This window comes from Battus philenor, unplaced genomic scaffold (genome assembly GCF_028537555.1).
Source record: "Battus philenor isolate CCGP_79_NKW_IND1 unplaced genomic scaffold, ilBatPhil1.0.hap1 SCAF_28, whole genome shotgun sequence".
Taxonomy (NCBI): Eukaryota; Metazoa; Arthropoda; class Insecta; order Lepidoptera; family Papilionidae; genus Battus; species Battus philenor.
The window spans coordinates 3359279-3382967 of record NW_027181691.1 but is presented as its reverse complement, the minus strand read 5'-3'; the positions used below and the strand labels follow the sequence as shown (position 1 = coordinate 3382967).

Genomic DNA, 23689 nt, shown 5'->3' with positions numbered 1-23689 from the left:
TCGGCGAGCGTAGAGTATGCCTTGTGAAGGTCGTCAAAGACGCTAGATGGATTAGTGGACGATCTACTGCTGAAATCGTCACGGCTAAGGCTGTGGTGCCATACGTTAATCCGTCATAGGTATTCCGTTCTTTCAAACTCGATAATTATGGTTTTCTCTGATTATACCTGTCCACGTAAATTAGTTTTCATAATGCAATTATAAGGAAACTCAGTTTAAGTCTGCTTTATATCAAATTAAAGCTCTTCTAGCATTCTTCCAATGAAATACGTAAATAAAAAATAAAAAGATTTATCATTGTGTAATCATTAATTTCAATTGTGGAGGTCTATGTGTAGCAGTGGATGTTCTATAGTTGAAATGGTAGTGAAGAATGGAGCTTACCTGTCGGGGTGCTGCCTGGTCTGCGCCAGCCGTTGGATGAGCCAGGCCTGGGGCAGAGGGGGCGGCACCAGCCCGCTACCCAGCGCCGCTAGCGCCGCCAGCATCTGCTGGAACTGTACACACCAATCCGTGTAACCCTGCTATCACAACCTTTGTATAAATATATGTACACTTAATTACATCTACATTAGTTCCACGATTATTCTATGCATTTGCGTTAAAATTTAAATACTTATTTTAGAAATAATGACGGACACACGATAAATAAAAGAAATAGACTGAACTCGTAATGTCTAAATTTCATCTTTAAGAAGTTAACATATGCTTGATGGGTCTGAGTTATGTATATTTAGTAAAGTTCCACGAGATATCTTAGATTTTCTTCATTTCGCATTCCGAGTCGGTGATAATTTACTTATAGTGTTAATGTCAATTTCTATCAAAACAGTGAAATTTCGATTTATTAAAGTTATTAAAGAATTAGACTACTTTTGAAAATTAATGTTTTTTGAGAGTTTTAAGTAGCAAATAGTCAAAATTAAGATTAAAATATACTTTATTCAAATTGGTTGTTACAAGCACTTTCAAATCGTCAATCAACTTAAAATGTCAGTATTGTCAGTCATACAGGAAGCTGACACCGGCTCGGAAGAAGAGCCGGCGAGAAATTCAACAGTTGTTCTTTTCAAATATAGTCTTTTCAATAAATCCACGACAATATTTAGTTTCCTGAGTAAGCAAAATTTAATTCCATACGTTTTTTTTATTTTCGTTCCACCCCTATTTTGTTGGGAACAGAGGTTTACTTTCTTTATTAAATTTTTCACTTCTTATTTATTATTATCACACTCTTCTTCTATTCTTTACAATCTCTATCATTCTGTTCTTCATTCCATAATTCCGACTATTTTTCTCTTCCGCTCTAATATCCTTTCATCCATCCTCAATTACTGCAGTTTAGTTTATTTATACAATTTATATAATATATATATCACAGCTTCAATCGCATACATTAATATCAGTATAGTATTCTTGGATAGAATTATATACTTTTTCCAATAAAATGTTTTTACATTGGTTTTTAATTTCTCTGTTGGCAAAACTGAAATTGTGGAATTTTAATGTAAATACGTACACGTTATGCTAAACATGATTTGTTTAATTTTTGAAGACGACTGTTTTGTTTGTAAACAATACGTCACAAATCATTTGTAGAAGTCATTTGTGTTCGATTATTAGAATTTAGGAAACTGGATTTGACTATTTTTGAAAATTATCCCCTAAATTGACGATTCAAAAAGTGCCTGTTAATGTCTAATTGAATGTAGATATTTTGAATTTGAAATTATCATTCGAAATAATTTTGGATTTATTCTCATAATAATTACTAAATGTGTTTGAACGATAAAGTTCATTGACTAAAAGTATAATGTATAATGAAGTCGATATCTCAATGTATTGCAACTGATAACAAACAAATTGTGATTCAATTAAATATAAAATAAAAACACGACAAAACTAAGAATTTAATCATGATATGGTTTCATATGTTGTAGTATATTTGGAAGATAGTTCATGTAATGTAGGCATCTTGAGTTTTAAGTTATGTTTGCGGCATTAGAAACTGAGATAAAAGGATTTAATGTCATTAGAACAGTCTGTATGTTAACAATGTCCCATAAATAAACGTCAAATGTTAAGTCAATCATGGCAGCAACTACTTATTTTTATATATTTCAAAATGTTAGTAACTCTTATGTAAGCACTAAACAAATATGGATACTGTAATGTAAGAAAATGTTATTTTTTCCGACCATATATTCAGAATTATCACCAAAGGTTAATAATCACTGTTTAGTAATAAAATAATATTTGTAAAATATAATAAATAAGTACATGCATAAATAAAACAAATATTGTAATAAAGTAAAGAATAAATATACTAAAAAAATAGTTGTAAAATTAACATTTAACTGGCAACATGCAATGTAATTTGTGTGCTAGCAACATCTTTATTTTTTTCTTTTTTAACCAATGATCGGTTGGTACCAACGTATGTTTTGATTACTAATCTAATAAGTTTGATACAATAATACACACTGCACATTTCAGCTAGATATTAATATATGAATCAACCTGTATTACCAGGATTTCACGTGTATTTTTATTTCCTATATTGTACTAGATTTGGTGATTTTATTATTGTTTCGTTTATTTCAACAGTTAGCTCTTCATTTACGTACCGTATATAAATTAGCAAAACTTTCGATCTATTTTTTATAATTTATGCGTATAATACACAGGAAATTAGAAAATTTATTTAAAGTTCTTTAAAATCTTTTCTGAGGTCTGTGAAGGTCTACATAATCATAAATGGGAAATTAGAAAATTTATTTTATGTTCTTTACAGTCTTTTGTAGGGCTTGTAAATGTCTGTATAATCATACACGGGAAATTAGAAAATTTATTTAAGGTTCTTTAGTCTTTTCTAGGGCCTATAAAGCAATGACTATTGAAAAAAAAAAACCAAAGTGTAGCGACGTGCGTTTGAGTGGCCAATCGCGGCGGAACCGTGAATGGATCAAAACATTTAATGGATCGCACCGGCGGTTCTTTCAGCCGGGTGTTGTGGCGTCGAATCAAAAGTCACGCTAATGCCACTTTCTGATTCAACTCTTTTTCCTCAGACACCGCCGTACCCTCTCTGTTCGTACGTGTCATCAGACAAAGAAGGGTTAGAAATGTGAGTGCCTAAGTATTTGCGTAAATGCTTTGTGCTCAGCCATATGTTGTGCGTAAATGACAAATCCTGCTACACACTCCCATGTATGAAGCATTGCGGCCTTTTAATTACCAAGCACCGGGTACGCGGTAGGCATATACAATTAGATCAGGATTAACGTCGGAATAATCACCACCCGCGCCCACCACTCCTCCTACTATTGCAAGTATATATTTAAAATCTTCAATAAACACTGCTAATCTCCAGTAAACTCTATTTTAAGACAATATCATATTCACACTGAACAACATCAAATATCTTCATCTGTTTACTGACATTTTATCTTAAATTTAGTTAGATCTGTCAAAAGTGTCGTCAAAATATTCCAATTTCTTCTTTTAAATTTTAACTGTATTTTTACGGCTTGTTATTAGCGTACTTATTTATTTCATCTTATCTAAACTTACCAAATTGTAATTAGTCTGTAAGCGTATAAAAAAATAAACGATATCAAAACACAGGCAACTAAATAATATACCTACAGAAATACTAAGCAAAAGCAATATTATGAAAGTAAAATTTATAATATTACAGGTGTAAATGCAGTGAAGTTAGTCTTGATTGTTAAACAATATTTGAAGTATTTAAAATTACTTTAAATTATGATCTTAGTCGATGTTAATACGTAATATAAATATATAGTGTGTGGATATATCGACCTATACTGTTATAATATAAATATATACAGGGTTCAAGGAAATACGTAAAATTTAGTAGTGATGTTGTGGTGATAACCCTATGGATTATGCATATTTGATGTTAGGCGGATTAAGAGAGTGGTGGGTTACCTGGGCAATGGCTTGCGGACTTTGTGCCTGCAACTGCAGCTGCAGCATCTGTTGCAGCAGGGGCGGGGCGCCGGCGGGGCTTTTCGCGCCCGACACCGAGCTGCTGTCCGATTCCGATGCCGGACTCTGCATCGACAAACAAAACAACATACTATGAATACATATGTCACTCTTTTTGCATCGTATCCTGGACGATCCTGGAAGGTTAGAGGTCTAGCTAGCCATAAAAGAACAACAACTCAGAATTCCACCCACCAAGAGGGACTAATTACTGTCGAACATATCAACCGTGGACGAACGTGGGACCCCACTACGAGTATTTTTCCAAAAATACCTAATGGAATATTGGATAATGGTAATGCGTAGATGTGATATGTCATAAAAATAAGTGCTAATATTACAATTTTTTTTCTGTAACACAGGCGTAATTCCATTTACAGATAAAAACTATTTGAACATTAAATAATATTAATCATTTTAGATTTATTTGTTAGTACAGTATTTATATCAGCTGTCCCGAAAAATTTTGTACCGCATCAAATATTTAGTTTGTTGCATTCCAATAGAAAAACAATTAAATTTGACATACTTCAAAGTTATTTGTATATGCATTATAAATTTGCAGCGCGTGAATTGTCAAATTACGCGAATTAAGCAGTGGTAGTCCAGCGATAAACGATTGAGATTTGACATTGTAGATCGTGGGTTCGATTCTCAGGACATACAATCTTGTATAATTCATGCATTGTGCATTAATTATATAAGATTGCTACTGCTCACAAAGAAATTTACAAAGGAAGGGCAATAGCGTCCTCTGCGTTTTGTAATACCACACTGCGTTCTTCAACTGTCTATACCTTGCAGTCGGCGTCTATGGACTGAAAAAACTAACTGTAAATGAATTGCGCGTATTTCACAGTGTTGTCAATTGCGCAAAAGTTTTGTATTTTCTAGAAACATTTAGATCTCTTCGAAATCTTCTAAATTCTTATCTCATTAGATTTTTCAAAAAGTATTAGAAAATTCGTTACTCCAGTTAAGTAGATCTCAAGTTACAACATAACTTGATCAAGGGTATTATGGGTTAATTTTTATACCCGTAGATAATGTACACAATATGTCCGATATTTAAGTAAGTACATGTATGTGGATATTTGAAGAAATTTATGAACGTTGAAATACAGATTCACTACACAAATGATTTACTTTGAATAATAGAGCCTACAAATTTGTAAACCTTTTAGTTATTTTAGTTATAATTTTAAAAAGCAATTCGGTTATTACTTTAGTTAATTTATGAATTTGAACAGCCAATATTTTTATAGAAGAAAGGAAATTCTATTTGAATGGATATGAGTATTTTTTATTTTACGTTCTAAAAATTAGTTTATGCGTATTATTTATTGCTAAGGATTTTATGAATAACACCGAATCCCTCAAATATTAATTCGAAATATGCGACTCGCTGATAAATTGTTGGAAAGAATTTTGCTTATATATATTCTTTTTTTAAATGTTTATTAATTATTCAATCTAAAGAGAATTGAGTCTTGTTAAATTTTTTTAAATCATTTGAAGACGCTGGATACAGGTCGTTTCAAACCGGTCCTATTTATAATCTATCGGGGAGGCCAATGGACGTACTGCAGCGAACATGATGACGAAAAAAAAGGTTCTATTATAATTATATAACTCAATTTAAATAATAGAATGTTAATCAATAAAGGCATAAAATTTGACAAATAATTCTGACACGTAGACGTAATTTCATAGCGAAGCGTATGTACGGTGTTATAGGAAAAGGCGTCCGGTATGGCGGTCATGGTTGTTTTGTCATTACAAAGGAGTTGTTCAATTTGATACCACTTTTAAAAAAATTGGGCACTTCCGGGTATTGTTTCTTAACGTGTAAAATAAAGTAAATGAATAAATAAAAATAAAGTTATTTAACACGTCAAGGGGCAAAAATAGCTTGGTATAGTTCTTCGAAAAACACTGGATGCAGGCTGGTTATAATATGCCCTACTAATAATCTGTAGAAGAGGTAGAAGTAACGGCAGAAATAATGATGATGATTAATATAGATGGTCAAATAGATACCATACATAGCATGATTCGATAGCGTGTTAGTAAAGATGCCCTTCTGAACATTAGATCTGAAAATACTGTATAATATGTGTGTCAAAAAACATGCCAAAATTAAAAAAAATATTTCAACGAATTCAGAAAGGTCAGAAACGTGCACTATTAAAAAAAACTCGTATACGTTTTAAAGAAAGTCGTGAAAAATACTCCTCAACATTTTCAGGCGCGAGATATGAATAAAAAATAAAATCTTTGGCAACGAAATTTTGAAAGCACTCAACCTAGATTCAGCATATAGTAATAAAATGCCGACGCCGTGTAGACTTTCTACATTGGAGCGTGCTCGTAATTAGAGGGTTTGTGCCATACTAGCAAATAGACTATAAAACTGCTTAGATTTTTTTTATTCAACAATGCAACGAGTTTTTGGCCACTGTTGTCAACTAGTGGGTTAATAATTATTTTTTAATTAAAGGCCATGGAGAGGGTCATGATCGGGATCTCTCTAGAAAATTAAATCTGAAATGGCAAGTTGAACAATTAAGAAAAATCACAGAGCGAGGACAACAGATGACCGCTAGAGCCTTAAGGTTCTGAAGTGTAGGCCACGGAAAGGTAAGGTTATACTAACGGAACACCCACAAGATTGTCGGAAGAAATTGGAAGTAAGTCAGTTGTAAACATTGTCATTGTCCAACAGTGGGCGTCCCACTGATAATGATGTATTTTAAAATTGTTCATACTGTCTTGTTAAGCTAACATTCCCGCTGTCTACAAAAATAAATCGATTTTTTGTCGTTTTGACATTTAATAACAGATTAAAAATATTACACAGTCTGTGGTGAATAGATAAGGCGTATAGGATGTTAACGAAATTTTAAATGACCGTAACAATAGTTGCGTGCAGATAACACAATTACAGAAAACAAAAACAAAATACACGGTGACATGTTTGATGTGGAAACGTAAATAGCTTTTCAAGGTGAGCGCCGTGTCAGGGGAAATAAAGACGATGTTAGCTGTCGACCAGTTTTTGTTGTAACTAATGAACGTTACATAATTAAAGTGTTGGCAGTGTTTATTGGTGTTTAGCTAGCTAGAAATCGTCTAGATATCACCATAGTTCATAAATTTCATACTAAAACTGAGTTCTACTTTGATGACAAGTAAAACTTCTTGCCGATTTTTCACTATTTTAAAAATAATTTGCAACGTTATTCGAAAGAAAAATGGCGCTATGGAGACTTATCGTCTAGATGTACAATGGCACAGGGTCCAAAGTTTTGACATATTGTCACTGTTTCCCTATTGATATTTACAGATTCCGTAGGTTTGTTAGGACAGAGCTCAGATGACGCATATATAAATTACAATCATCTTTTTGTTTCTTGTTAAAAATTAACATTAAAATTGGCAGATTGTTAAACAGTTTTGTTTGGAATTCGCGCTTTTTACAGTTTTGAACATCACCAGTTTGTCAGTTTTTATTTTTAACAGTTGCATTGGCCAGTATTTTTAATCACAATTTTTCTAACTTAACATTCAATCAATTAATAAAATGATCTGCAACATGTCAAAATATTTTTTTTCGATTGATATCTGACAGGCTAGTACTAAACTCTAAACTAGAAGTTACGCTAGGCTTCTGGCAATACAGTCTGACGGAACAACTAGTTTCATAAAAATTTGAGGAGTAAAGTAAGAAAGGAAATAGATAAAATAAGTTCCGGGCCATATGATCCAAGTGCATTAAATAAAAATTGCCGAATGTGTAGTTCGAAATTTAAAATTTAATCATTACGTATATATATTTGCACAACCGATCACAGACATCTAACTTTTTGTTTATTCATATAACTTTCCTAGATTTTATCAAATAAATTACTATAAAATATTTGTGATGTAAAGAAATAAAAGAGATTTGTTTATTATACTTTGTACGCGCTTTTAAGAATTAATTGCTTTAATTGAATTTGTTTATTAATGAAAAAAAATTTCTTCTTTTCAACCGATAGATGCCCACCGCACAGGCTTCCTCTAAAGATGGCCACGATTACCGGTCTTCCTAAGACCTGTCGTCGGACCACTTAGTGTCCATCTAACCTACTCGTGAACCTTTCGGCCCCAATGGCTATAAGTTGCACGAGCGATGTACACTACCCATTGCAACTTCAGACGAGAAATTTCCTGAGCTATGTCAGCGACTTTGGTTCTTCAGCGGATCTCCTCATTTCTTATTTGATCTCGTTGCGAAACTCTGTGCAGATTTACTTTTTATAGAAATATTAACAGTTCATAACGAGATTCACTGTTTTTTTTTAAAGCTGACCTGAGTTTGCTGTGGGCTCAGATAATAAGATAAATAAATAAATGAATTGAAATAATTTTTTTAAGTTATTTTCATTCTATAGTTTTATAGGTTATAAATAATTTAATGCAGTAAATAACGTATATCAAATATGTTTAGCGTTAGACCTTTTAAAGTTACTGGATAAATAAAAAAACGTGAGTGAGTAATAAATACCATTGGTGTCGGTTCAAACGAATTATTAAATGCCGTTCGAAAATGACGTACGGCTAGTAATTGTGTTTTGTCTAAATTGCGCAACATGGCCGCCATTTTCATCATCTGCGATCGAAGGCTGCTCGTTATCAGATTCAATTTTCCTGTCGTTTCTATAAACCTTTTCCGTTTGTTTCACAAATTAATTGCGAGTGAGATTTCTTCTATTTTTTGTGCGGTTAGTACCTAAATTTGTTAAGTGATTATGTTATTTTGATACTCAAGTACTGAATATTTTTTCTCCTTTCCGTTGGAAGACGTAGCTTCTATTAGTTGTAAAATCTATACTCTTTAAAGTAACAAACGAGAAGTACCAAAGGAACGTGGAGATCCGTAGATGAAGACGAAATAACTAACATAATCCAGCGGATTGGCAGGTTGGAGTTAAAGTGGACAAGCCACATAGTAACAGAACAGATTGAACAGACACTACAAAAAGGTTAGGTGCTGAGTATAAATGAAGCGGAGTAATTTTCTACGCTTCTATTATTAAAGTAAACATAGCTTAAACAGAAACTGATGACTTCAATCGATTCGCCGAAGCGATCTTAGAGAACGACGGCCTCCTACTCTCTTGAAAAAGTAGCATGCAACAGCCCTCAGCGAGGGTCCTGTGAGAGCACCAGAGTTTTGCTACCAGAAACAAAACTTAGACTTCTAGTCACCTGCGTCACTTAAACTATTCTACCCCGTAAACCCGGGGCAGAAAAAAAATCTTTGTTAGATTAAATATACGGTTGTAAATACATTTATCTCATATTTAAGTAATATATTTATTACTACTATTTATTACTAGGCTAGTTTTCTGAAATTATGAAGGCTACACATTAAACAACAGTTCCAACTGTTAGAACTAAACAATAATTTACGAGTTTAGAGAAAATAAAAGAAACTAGGCTAGGCAAACGCGTTTTATTTTAAAATTTGCAAACAATTTATTAGTGATGAAGTTATTATATATTTTTCTTACGATTCTACAACAATTCTAATAAAGATAAAATAATTTTTAAACATCATTAGAAGATAAAAATGAGTTTAATATAACTACAAATAAAAACCGATTTCCATCACACGATAGTTCTTTTTCTAATTTGCGAAACAATACATGATATTATAAAGCTATTGGTTATAATTAAATATTTGTCAAAATTCATAAAAATGTCGTTTTATTTTGACGCGAGTTATTTTTTTAATTACGTCATCTATCAATGCGGGGCAAAGGTCATTTTGTTTTTATTCCACTCATGTCACTAGGCAACTTTGAATTAACTTTAACAACATTTAAAAAAATACCATCGGTATAATCTCGACATCGCATTCATTTGAATAACATTATAAAGTTTTTGTGTAATAGAATTTTTGAACCTAACAAGAGGAATGGCAGACAATATTATTGTTATGGAGAGCAGCGTATGAACGACAGGAACAAACGGCGCTACGTTTACCATTTTAGTAGGATTTTGCATAGAACAAATTTTCAGTTTTGCTTCAGAGCATAAGTTGAAAGAAAAGGAAGGGACAAAGGCCCACATCCCTTAACGACAGTGTATGGGAGTGAAGTCACATATCTTTTAAACGTAGTAAAACTTATTATGTGTATACATATTTTATAGAAAACTCTTTTTATTTAAAACATTTTCATATACATTAACTTCGCTTCTATTAAATACAACCAAACCTAATAAGACACTGTAACATTCAACGCTTAATAAGCATTTTTGTAGCATAAAAGAGTAATGACAATTAAACAATTCACATAAATATTTTTTTATTTATGGCAAAGAAAACTTTACTGTCATGTACGAAGGATTCTTCATAGTTTTTTTGACATTTTCTGATTGTTAATGACTTCTTAGGTTTATCCGAAAGATATTTTTAAATCAAATTTAGACCTACACGAGGTTATATATACACCTCTCTAGGTTGGTTAATGGAACCTATAAGGCATTAAGTTAAGAATCCAGTCCGTTGAGATGGGACAAGAGAAGTCACGGCATTAAGTCCGCCATTATACCAAGTTTAAAAAGAAATTAAATAAATATTATTTGAAATTAAACTAATTTTAAGCAAATTATGTCATTCATCATTTATTTTTGTGCTTCCGACGTTTCAAGTGTTTAGCAACAAGTCATAGTTATTCCGTTCCATCAATTTTTGTTGATCTGATCCACGAAACTAACGCTAAGAAGTAAAATAAACTACAAAGTAAGTCATTAATTTTTTATCGTGATTAGAATTTGAGTAAATTCAAGACGACATTATGTAAAAAACATGTCGTATTTTTTGTCTTTTATATAGGAATTACGTTACATTGTTACAGGATTCATATTGCTTAGTTTAGATATAAGAAAGCTATATTTTCATTTCCAAATAAAAGGTGTATATTTTTTGACAATAGTTTGTCCGAATAATAGATTACACAGGTGCATTGTGATATATAATAGGTGATAAAAATATAGTTTCTAGTCCTAGACGTTATACGGCTTATAAATGAGACGAAATAAAAAATGTCGCTCTAAAAATAGCGTCTTCTTTTTGTGTTTTGTAAATAGTTTTTGTCATATTACTGAAACACATTTTGTTACAAAATTCATTTTGGATAATTAACAAATGAGAAAGCCTTTTTTATTTACTTTTAATTCAAAAACCTGTTCTAAATACGTTCGGAATCTGAATTATACAGGTGCATTACGGCACACGTCGGTTTGCTATTTCTCAAAAATACAATTGTAACAACAAAAATTAATAATTTTTATCATTGGCAGTTGTGATAAGATTATTACATGATGTACTATTTAAAAAATAGACGAAATTAATACCGACATTTCGTGTGCATGTCATAAAAGATAAGAAATATTTGCGTAAATTCAAGAAAACATGCTATATAAATAGCGTTTTATTTGTGTGTTCTATATAAGAATTTCGTCATATTGTTACAGACATAAAACATCAAGAAGGTATAGATTTTATATATGCCTATTTAGTACCTATCTATTTGAAAATATAAAAGTAACAATAAAAACATGACTATCATTAACAACCGTGATAAGATTCAAAGATGTATTCTTTAAAAAAAAAAGACGAAAAAAACAAGCGATTGTTTCTGGCAAGTTATATAACCAACGTACGTCTGAAAAACTAAATACATTACAAAAACATGAACCGGAGCGAGCGCCCGACCAGTTGGGCTCACCTTGACGTTTCGCTAATCACGTCCACCTTGAATATTAACTAACGGATTGTTTAGCCGACACGTGAACACCTACCTAACTTGTATACTTGTGTTATCTTCCTTCTCACGTAAATAACGAACAACGCTGCATTTTGATTGGTCCGCCATATTGACTAATACGAAAACCAAAAATGCAATTCAAATTATTTTAAATTTAATAGAACTATATTCAGATTTATTTTATTATTATGTTCCTTTTGAACAACTACAATAATTGACAAGTTTGGATGTACCTCCGATCATTTCTATTGTGAGTGTGAGTGTCGCAAAGCAATCGAAACAAAAAATGATTAATATATACTCAAAATAGACAAGTTTATCTAGATTATGTTAAAGATATGTCTCTATATTTGGTTTCATTCATCTTCATCAAGAATATCAGTGAGAAAATAGAATAATAGAGAATAAAAACAAAAATAAACTGCAATACAGTCCGTTAAGAATTACTTTATTTTAATGACGAATATTTGCGTAAATCTAATAAATTAAAAAACAAAATAAGTACGATTGAAAAATACCGCGAATATCGATAAACAATCCTCTATAGACACAGATATTTAGTTTTATTTGCCATAAATTAAAAAAAAAAGATAATTTTTGACAGGTCTTCATTATTCTTCTGTCAAATGTTACGATGCTCATACTTTTCTGTACAACAGTGACCAAAATGAAGCTGCTTCTTTTGTTTTTAACTCACCCTAATATTGTTTTCTTCGTAAATATGTACGTAAATACTCTCTATTTTTATTAATTTATCTTTTTTATTAGCATAAAAATGTTAATATTATTTCAGAAAGTTTTTCTCTCTCTTTTAAATGCGCGTATGAATACCATAGTGTCGTTGATATGTGCCGAAATGTCATAATTAAAAAAAAATGTGCCCCAAGATATTATCGAAGATATAAAAACAAAGACAACGTACTGATTCATGTGTATCCACTTTCAAACAGCGGCAACACTATGCGAATTTTTTTTTTGTCAGCTATTAAAAACATTGCCAGTTTTTCATCAACAGAACAACAGAAATTTTCTATAGAAATATTGGAAATGCCGGCAATTTTTTTGGGAACCTGTATTCGCACAAAAGAGGCTTTATGTGAAAATTATGAAAAAAATGTACATGAACTTCCCGAAATATTCATCAGTCAGAAATTTATGTTTATTGCTAAATATTTTTAATCAGGAATGAGGAGATCCGTAAACGATCTTATTGGGAATCTAATGAAGGTGGACATGATGATGTCCTAAGGATGATAATGATGACTATAGAAGTACTATTTCGAAGTGGTAGTGGTTGGGGCACATCTGATGCAGGTTTTGGAGTGGCGACCACTAGCCGGTAGATGCGACGTGGGCTAGTTTCCCACTAGGTGGACATAGATCGCGGGAAGTTGCTGGATACAGGCAGCGTACGACTGGCCATCGTGGCATTCTTTGAGGAAGGCCTTTGTCTTGCAGTGAACGTCTATCGGGAAAAAAGAAAAAGTAGAATTTCATTTATGTCACTAATAAATGTCATTTGACTTTGCCTTTCTACCCTCACCGAGTTTTCTCTGGCAGAGCGGAGAAGGTGCTTAAAATAGCCATGTTTACAGAAGCTTGATGGCTTCCCAAGGAATACCGTTTCAGGTAATTAAATTATTAATCACGCCGGATTGTAATGCTCTTAGTTTAAGCGGTTGCTCCATGTGATTCTGAGTTGGAAGACCTTGACTTGAAATCTTACAATCAGTTGTTATTTGCATTATCATCACTTCTAAAGCCTTCACTATTACTACTTCGGCAAATAGGTAATGCATCTATTTATTATAAATGAGGTATACAAATGGTGTAATATTTTTATATACGTTATATATAAGAGATTTTCACCTATATGTACAGGTATCATCACGATATCTATAAAGTTAGATGGTTAATAGACTTGAAATTTTATAGGAATATTTTTTTGGTCAATTAAAAGACAGTTAAAAAAGGATTTTACTAAATTCTAACCGTAACAGGGTTGATGTAACTATCATTTAAAAAACATATTGTCAATCGATAACTATTTTTTGAAAATATGCACGCTTTATATACTGCTTGATAAGAATAATTTGGTTGGTATGAACGGATATCTCACTATATTCTACGCCACGTGAAGCACCGTGTTTTTTAAATATATTTTTAACGCTTTTACTCAGAATATAAATACTTAGTGCCGTTGCACCTAAAACTTCCTCATGTTTACACTGGAACGATGAATAAAAACTAAACAAAGATAATTAAGAAGTGATTAATCAACAGGATATGGTAAATTATACTGTAGGTATCACAGCTAGTTGGATCACAAATATGGTCTTTGCTAATTGATTCGGAATTATGTTAGTAAATGGCAACACTGACATTTTGCCGGCAAAAACATAAACATTCTTAGAAGAAAAAAAAACCAACGAACGCTATACGAGGCATTATTCGTTTCATAAAAGGAAAAATATTTTTTAATCTATAACAGATTGAATAAATTGAAACGTATACATAAACAAAATTTGTTTGTTAGATGTATTAGTTTTATATACGGTAACATAATAAATAACTTGAATTTTAATTCATTGTTGTTTATTTAGTATAGTAGCTATCATTTAATTATTTCGCTGTTACACACACAGTTATATATTTATAATTTTGTAAAAAAGTATTATAGTTATATATATACATTAAATAAAACCGCTATTTAAATTTATTTATTTAACGAAATAATAAAAATATGAATTTTCCTTGATAAGTAATGTGGTTTTTGTTTTCGTGAATGACATATACGTATTTTAATGTCAATTTATTAAATATTATTATAGAATATTATTTTTGAATACCGTGCTATATTTAGCTTTACTGCGAAATAATATTTTAAAATTAATTTTATGAATATGCATGTCAGATTAATACGTGATTTAAAATGTAAACTGTAGATTTTGTTATGGTTTCGTTTTGACGTGGTATATAGCAAAAACATTTGTTATCTAAACAACGTAATTTTGTATTTCATAATCGGATTGGTCGATTTTCTTCGAGTGTGTGTTTTTCTGAGGCCGTAGTCAAGGAACAGCTGCTCCTATTATTTGAACGGCGTTTAAAAAAAGAAACATAATTTGCCGCTCGCCAAACGGCGGGGTCCACACATTCTAATTCTAAGCCCGCGGCCCCGGCCAATGGCGGCCGAGGACGACTCAACATGGCCGCCGTGGGAACCGGTTAATGGGCCGTTTGAATTTTTATTAATGCGTTTTGTTACAGAACAATAGTTTTTTCTCGAATTCCTCGTGTGTTAGTACGGTGACGTAGGTGTGAAGGGTGAATAGAAATTAGAGGGGCTTGCGGATGTTTTGCGGGCGACTGTGTACGGCATTACAACACACTCCCATGTAATATCTTTAATTTATCTCTCAATAAATTTAAAAAAATCCTTATATAGTGTTAAGGATTATTTAAGTGATATTATAGCTTGGAAATGAATTGCTCTAATACTTTATTAAGAAGGTTATAAAAGCGACCACAAATTAAACCGTGTTGATGTATTTCGGAATCTTCAATACAGGGCTTCTTTGGATGTTAAAAAATGTCATTGTAGGGCAGTTTAATCTGATTATAGTTTCTATCAAATTAGGCTCTTATCGCAATTTTTCTATGTCTAACACAAATGATCATATTTAATGATCTTACGTGGTAATAAATATAAATAAACTATAATAAATGTTATAAAATATTTTCTCGTGGAACTATGTGTTAATATTAAATCGTGAAATTATATATTAAATCTTTAACAGCACCCGACAATTTTTAACATAGTAATATATGACGGATGTTTCACTAACACTACACTACAACTACATTTGACTAACAGATATAACCGAAGCGTATTTTTAAAATAAAGACGCTGAATGCAACGCTCTTCTTACCGGTCCTATTGGAAATGTATGAAGAAGGTTTATGTCCAGCCGTGGACATCCTTTGCAAAAATGATAACGATGATGATCATAGTAAAAATCAAACTTAACCTAAATAAACTTTTATAAATATTTTTGATCGAATTTGAGTCAATCACTTAGGTGATATCCCTTGAACGTCTTTCGGTATTACGTACCAAAACGGTAAGAATTTAGTCCTTTAATTATATTACTGTTTAGTTTAAATAGTAACGCAGTAATAAATAATACTAATTTTATAATTATAAAAATAGCTTGACCTAATGTGTTACTAACAGCTATATTCTATAGTACATCTGTATATTTTAACGAAAAAAATATCTATGATTTTTTAAATTTTCCACGAACAATAATTAAGGACTCCAAAAATAGCTCGCGATTTCTGAAGGTTTTATAAGACACGAAAAAGGTATTCATAGAGAGAAAAACGAAAGAATTGCGAGGATAATTGTAAAAACAGCGCTTTTTCTTTACGAACCACAAAAAAAACATTTGACGTCAATTTAAACCAAAAACTACGGCGTGTTAGGAAGTATTTAACCAAAAAGTATTATATGCTTGTATCATAATGAAAATATAATTACATCATTACTAAAGTCTATCGGTGTACAAAATAGAAAACTTAATTTTGTTATCTTTGTTTATCGTTCTGACATTAAATCAACAAATAAAGAGATCACTTTTATATATCTTTAATTTAGTTTTAATGGACTATGACATGCCTGTAACTTTACAAGTACATATGTCTTAGTTATGAAAAAAAAACAGCAAAGATAAAAAAGCGGATGTTTATAAGTGTAAAATAATGATTTTTGTTTATTTGATATTTATTATACGTAATTAAGCATGCCTTTCCTTGTTCCTTTCGTATCGAAATCACAAGGTCTTCGCGGTTGTTACGAATAAATGCACAGCGCGACCGTTTATCAGCGGAATTGCAGTTTCGACGTCACTCGCTGTGTTCCTAATTTGAACTTCGCCTAATGACTGCAGACAAATGTTTCTTAATGCATACAGTATGAGTTTATTTTCGGCCAGCATTTGATCAATTTTGAGAAAAGTTGCTAACATAACATACTATCATTTTACATTACAAACTTAAGCGTAAACCTTTTTTTTTAAATCGAATTTCATTTTAGTATACCTATTTTTCTTCATCATTATTATGATCATATCAGCCAAAAGACGTCCAATGCAAGGCATTTGCCTTCCCTTAAGATCGCCATGACCGATCTCGCGCTGTCCGCATTTAACAACATCCCAAGAACTTAATTATGTCGTTTTTGTATTACCAACAAAATTATTTCTTTCCTAATAATAAGTTAATCAAGGTATGACGTAATATAATCTTTAGTATGTTTTTGTGTGCCAATAGGTAAATAAACATTATATAAGAAGGTAAATAAACTGTTCCTATAACTTTGTAAAAGGAGGTTTTACATAAATGAAGTAGTTCAGTCATTAAAATTCTCATCAAGCCGCCTATACCAATTGTTAAGAATGGAAGTAAACATGGTCACGGGAGAGTTGCGTTCGATATATTTATATAAAAATATTATCACGTAGTTTGTCAATGTCAATCTAGGAAGGGGTAGGACCACTCGAACTTTTAATTGAAATGTTAGGCGCTCATCAAAGAAAAGTCTTATCTGTAACATAGGATACTTTTTAAAACTACCATCTAAACGTCCTATGTTTAGTGATTAATTAGTAAATATTAATTTTAAGATCGTCTAATTGTGTAAAATATCTTGAAATATATTTACGTTTATTCATTATTGTTGGCTGCATGGAAGTTTTACATTTAAAAATATAAATCCATTCCAAATTTAAAAATAAAGTTCCATTTGAAATCTATGATGACACGACGATTTATTACCTGTGGCAATATTGAATCATCCGGATTGTCCGAAGTGAATAATCATTTTTTTCCGCGAACGTCTGTTCGTCTAGTATTAGAAATATATATGACTATTACGCCATAATTTTTTCAAATGAGCTCGTCAAGTATTATAAATCTTGATACTTAAATGGCGCGCAATACGGACTTTTCTAGATATTCTTAAATTAAAAGATTTTGTTAACAATTATTTTTTTATTTTACCATATATTATCATCGGTCATCGTGCAATCTTTGGTTGATACGGCTACTATGATTCCATATATAATTATTTATATACTCCATTTTTGTATTATGTCGAAGAAATTTTTTTGGATATTATATATCGTATAAAAAATGTTTAAATAAATTGAGTTTTATTCATGTATCTAAGAATAATCAGGTGTTACGTATATAAATGTTCTTTTTGTTTTCATAATTTCATTATAAAATAAAACGTTAATATATAAATTTTGTGTAAGGAAAGAAATCGTAATACAAAAACTTATATTTTCCTCAGGAGAGCCAATAACCTTTAGAAATTCCTCCCCCAATTGGTGAGTAATTTTCGAACTAATTCTGCACAGATCAATGCTCTGCAAGTACGTGAAGTGAAGTGGCCATGATTCTTCCTATTAGTAAAAGGCAAAAATCATGACGTAACTGCATTTGGATTCTTGTTGAATATTACTACTACTTCTCGATTTAACTCTTCAAGAAATTATTCTGTTTTATCATAAATTCTTACAAAAAATATATTGTTTACAATTATTAAAGAAATATTTAAAATATTTGTTTTACTTGGTAATCAGCAGTAAATTAGTAAGATAAAACAACTTTATCTGATTCTTAGACTGGGGTTTTTCTTTCGGACGTAATGCCCAATGGACTTTCAGATTTGCATTAACAGTTATTATGCTTATTTTTTGTATCTATATTTGGATTTTAGTAATTATTAACATCAGTATAAATAATTATTAATGTCTTTAGTTAAGTTCAAGTTTAAAAATAAGAAACGTGCTTTAAAATAAAATTTTAAAAAGATGTTCTACTTTTAAAATATTGTTTTTCGGTTTCGAGGTTATGTTATTAAAATGTATCGCAACTCGTTTTAATTTTAAAAACATAATTAATAATTTTAAATGAATTTCCTTATTCGAACGAGTTATTTTTAGATACGGGAATATAATTAGCGTAATTTATTGTACGATAATTTATACGATAAATATCTTCACTGGTTTAAAAAATAAGTGTGAAAGTGTAATAACACGGAAGACAAAATATTGTTAAAAAAATTAAGATTTTATCGTCATGCTTACGTCTTCGATGTTGTTGATATTAATAAGAATAATTAAAAAAAAAATAATACCTACTTATATTATTAGATATCTCCAACTAACCATGAAATCGCCTCATGTTCTATTCCCTGCCATTTCACACTCGAAAAAAATACACAACAATGCTTTTTTATCCACAAAGCAGTCTGTTTTCATTTACAACATTTCCGCCGTTTAAACACCAAAGAGAACGATTTGTGAATTTAAAAATAATCGTACACACTAATTTTCTACACCCGTTTTTATTTTAAGTTCACAATTAATATGTTGAAGAATAATTAAATCTTATTTTGCATAATTAGTTTTTTGCAACAATATCTAAATGCATTTCAATTCTGATTATAACATAGAGGTTACATATTAAAAATAAAATTGCGTGCAATGTGCTTGCACTTTTATAGCCATTACTAAGTGAAATTATTAAAAATAAATCATGGTATAAAATCACACAATCACATGAACACTGAATTTAAAAAAATATATAAGTACCGCCATTAAAAAAATAATTCCCGCCAAAAAATTCCCGCGAATTAAAAGAAGTAAATAACAAACGTCAACATTCTATTTTCCGAAAATGACGTTAGAAACGTCAAAGGCGCGCGGTGTTTTTTTTTTACGAGCGGCAATGATTAGTAAAGGCGTTCGTACACTGAGGCTATTTGGCGGCACGTGTTACCGAGGGGTGGGCCTTGCACGTGAATTTTCCGAGGTTTCCACCCTCTGCGGACCGCCCCTATAGGCTTTTCTGTCCGGCCTATGCTGTTAAACCGATCGCCTATCAGAATGCGTGGAGTCGAACACATTATTTTCATCGATTTATTTAAATAAATGTTTATTTTTGTTTTTACGAGAATTTGGTTTTTTATGTTTACGTAAACACTTAATATTGTAAAACAAACATTACATAGTTTTTTTTTTTAATTTTTCAAACGTGATATGAAATGTAAAATTCAGATACTAAATGTGAGGGTACTTTGGGCTTAACGTCGAGTGAATTAATTTCACGCGCCATGCGTTTCCACCTTGATATTACACGGAGCCCCTCGTGCTCGCATTCGATAAAGCGTTAAACTGGCAAGTAGAGTATAATGTAGTGTGTTGAAATACTTTTTTTAAAATTTGCTACAAATTCTAAATTTAAATAGTAAAGTTACTTCATTTTATACTTTTTATATTTACAAATAAAATATGGATACGATAATTTTTTTTAGTTTTTTCACTTTCATCACCATTAATCATTTTCATTATATTTAATTTTTTTAAACGGTTTACATTTCTTTTAAAATATAATTATATTATTATAATAAATAGTAACATAGTTTGTGACATTTGAATTAGTTATTCAACGTAATACATGTTGACACTTAATACATAAAATGGAAACGATGTTTCAAAGGCAGAGTTGAACCATTTGACTCACAAGCATTCAATTAAGTTTTTCTACGTAGAAGTATAAAAAGCCGCCAACCCTTTTACACTAAAATAAAAGAGACAGTGCGTGTGAATTGTAACTAACATAATTAGTTCAAGTGTCGAATTAAAAAAATTATATTAAAAAGAATTAAAACAAAGTCCACTCCACTCGCTCCACTGTCCGACGACTGCCTACTTTTCATGCTCTACGCCTACACGCTCAGTATTTCAGTAACAAACGCCACCATTAAAGCAAAAATCAACCTTAAAACACAACAAGAGGGTTGGAAGTCATTTAAAATGGGTCGCCACGCACCCCATCTCTTTCCCGCGTATTAATCAAAATAGGAGTTTTCTACTTTGACGTGGAATCGTAGCAAATGGATAAGGTATTGTTTCGTAAATTGAAAGTATGGTTTGTCGGGCGTCCAGATTGAGCTGAGCTCTCCCGATTCCGGCCCGGAGTGGGTCCCGCCCGACACATACAAGATTGGAGGGGTCTTCGAAGTTGGACGCTTCAAAGCTTGGTTTAGACAAGGCATATAATTGCTATTGTAGGCTAAAGGGTTTACTATAAACTGCAATTATAGACGACAATGATTAGAAATGTTTGTGCGGACGCATCGCTTATGTTCATTGCCTCCGCAAAGCGTCGACCGTTAACCCGAGACAATATTTTATTACAGATTATACAACGGCGGATATTAAAAGCGAGCCCTTTTATTAATTGCCACAGAGTAAAAAAAACACGATGTAAGTGGACGTGATAACGTGTTAATTAATATTTTTAGAACATGGATACAATGAAGGCGTATTTTTTTTAATCATACAATTAAAAAAGGTTCTTCATTCTAGCGTTACTTAATGAAAATATGTGTATATCACTAAACGAATTTAATTTGCTTCGTAGTAATTAAAAAAATATATAAAGACTTCTTGGTTGTCGAACCAAAACATTGTATTTAAAAAATACTTATGCCTGCCAATGTATTGCTCTTAAAAGTAATAAAAATATAATGTTATATATAAAACCCATAAAAAACATGTAGACTACAGGTATTTAATAATAGGATGCATTAATTATTTAGCATAATTTTTAAATTTTAAAACTTTGTTTTAAAAATCTATCTAGATAGTCTAAAATTATTTCTATGATGCAATTTAAATTTTTCTTAGTTAATAACGAGAGAAGGTTGTATTTCCCGATTACTTTGAAAGTCCATAAACGTAAATAAGGTTGTTGAACCTTTATTAATTTTTTATTTATTAATTTATTCTATAACATTTTTTTGTAATTTAGCAGAGTAAATTTTTAACTTAATTAAGTCGCTTTTGGCATTATTAGGCTAAGTTAACTATGAGCTTTTAAAACATTAAATTTTATATTTAATGGAAATAAGTAAAAATATTATTAGTACGTAAATATTGTATCTATAAAGAATCCTATGTCTTAATATAAGATGTTTAATGCAGATCTTTTTAAAGAAAATCACAAAGATAATTTAGATAAGTGAGTTGCGATATCTCTAACGTTTATTTTTAATTAGTTTCACTAATGTTTTGTGAAATGCTTGTTCTAATAACCTAATATATTTAATATGATTTCAAGCTTGTTAGATTAAAAATGATATTTATCATTATGTAGTATAAATACGACTGGATGTCAGTCAATTTTAAAAATCGAATAGTCAAATGAACATTAATTTATTTTCCTCTATTTCCTTGATCTCTGGCCAGTACGAATTAAGTTGGTAAATACATGTACATAGTTCGACCGGTATTAGATGATTTAAGATAGGTATTTCATATAATGATAAAAGATTTTATTACTTTAAATGCTGATTTAATAAATTCTTAAATAAAGATATATTGTAATTACGTGGTCTGTTTACAAACATACACGGATTTTTCGTGATGGAATTAAAATATTTAAAAAAAATGTGATCACAAAGCAATTTGTTGTGTCGATCGTTTCTAAACACAATACAAAGTTGTGGTGGCAGCGTTTCACATGGCAATGTTTTTTTTTTCGTGCTGACAATAATTCGTGTGCGATTGTTGTCTGTGTGAGAATCGTGACAACATTACGGTTGCAATTTTACCGTTTTAAATCGAACTCGATCTTCTTGCGACGAAAAACCGAATGAGCTGTGAAACGACGCGCTTCAGAATCGAATGTTGTTTTAAAGATAATTGCACCTTTTGCAAGTGCCACCTATCTTATGATATAAACCATCATAACTTTAGACGAATCCATTCTGGAATACATATAGGATGATTGATTAGGTGTAATAACTTTTTTTTTATTAATTCTAACTTGTATGGCTAGTGCTTTTTTTTACAATATTTATTTTTCGCTTAAACTAAACGCAGATAGTTGGGAGAGGGTTGCCGCTATTTGATACGTATCTTTCTTCTCCCAGCTGCGAGGCACGACATTTTATAATTTTTTAAAATTTCACACACAATTTTCTCTTATGGGTAAATACAGCTAAAATTTATATATATTAACAATACAATTTGGAATACTCAATGACATATTAGTTGCTACATTATTTTATTTCAAGTGTAGAAGGTGTAATAACTATAAAGGGTAAATATAACTGGCTTTCAATTATTGTATGATACTCCGATATAAAAATCAATGGTTTCAGAAATAATGAAACAACTTAGTGATAATATAATAAGAAAAAGCAGAACAGATAACAATTCGATCCCTGATGAATTTGTACAGTCGGAAGTTATTGCGCTGTCGCATTTCATTAGAAAAAATAAGTTAATATAACATATTCCAGAGTTGATCACTCTCTCTTTATTCTTTTTGTATATATAGGTTGATTCAAAACAGATGTAAAAGATTTAAAGCCTTTTGCTAACAAATGTGCTATATACACACTCCTTAAAAGCGTTAACTTTTATCACCTATCACCCTGTATAAATTTAATTAAGACATTTTTTATGAAATTCAGACTGTACTTTCTTACTTATTATATAAATATAATTATTGATTTGAGATCTGAAGAATTTTTATGTAGTGAAAATATAAGTAGAGTAGCAAGATATAAAAAAGTGAAATCTTTCTGCAATCTGCTAAAGGATTTTGAACATTGACAGGATCATTTAAAATTTAATTAAAATAGGAAGAGGAGTGTGATCTGAAGGTGAACACCAACGCAGAGAGATCTTCTTAAATCTACAACGCGGATCGTCAGCCCCGTGTACCATACCCAGACCCTCTTCCTACAACGCGATGCGATCCGACACCCG

The 23689-nt window shown here is 31.1% G+C and overlaps 1 protein-coding gene across 4 annotated transcripts in view; it reads right to left on the bottom strand.

Moving 5' to 3' along the window:
- Eip93F (Ecdysone-induced protein 93F) overlaps positions 1-23689 on the bottom strand; it is a 294791-nt gene that overhangs the window by 30873 nt on the left and 240229 nt on the right. For 3 of the 4 annotated variants that reach the window (XM_068769418.1, XM_068769420.1, XM_068769421.1), the window contains 2 exons: positions 3955-4080; positions 385-521 (listed from right to left, as the gene is read on the bottom strand). In XM_068769418.1, coding sequence (XP_068625519.1) covers positions 385-521; positions 3955-4080 — 263 coding nt within the window. The remainder of the gene's footprint in view (positions 1-384; positions 522-3954; positions 4081-23689) is intronic. The other variant, XM_068769419.1, reaches the window with a different exon arrangement.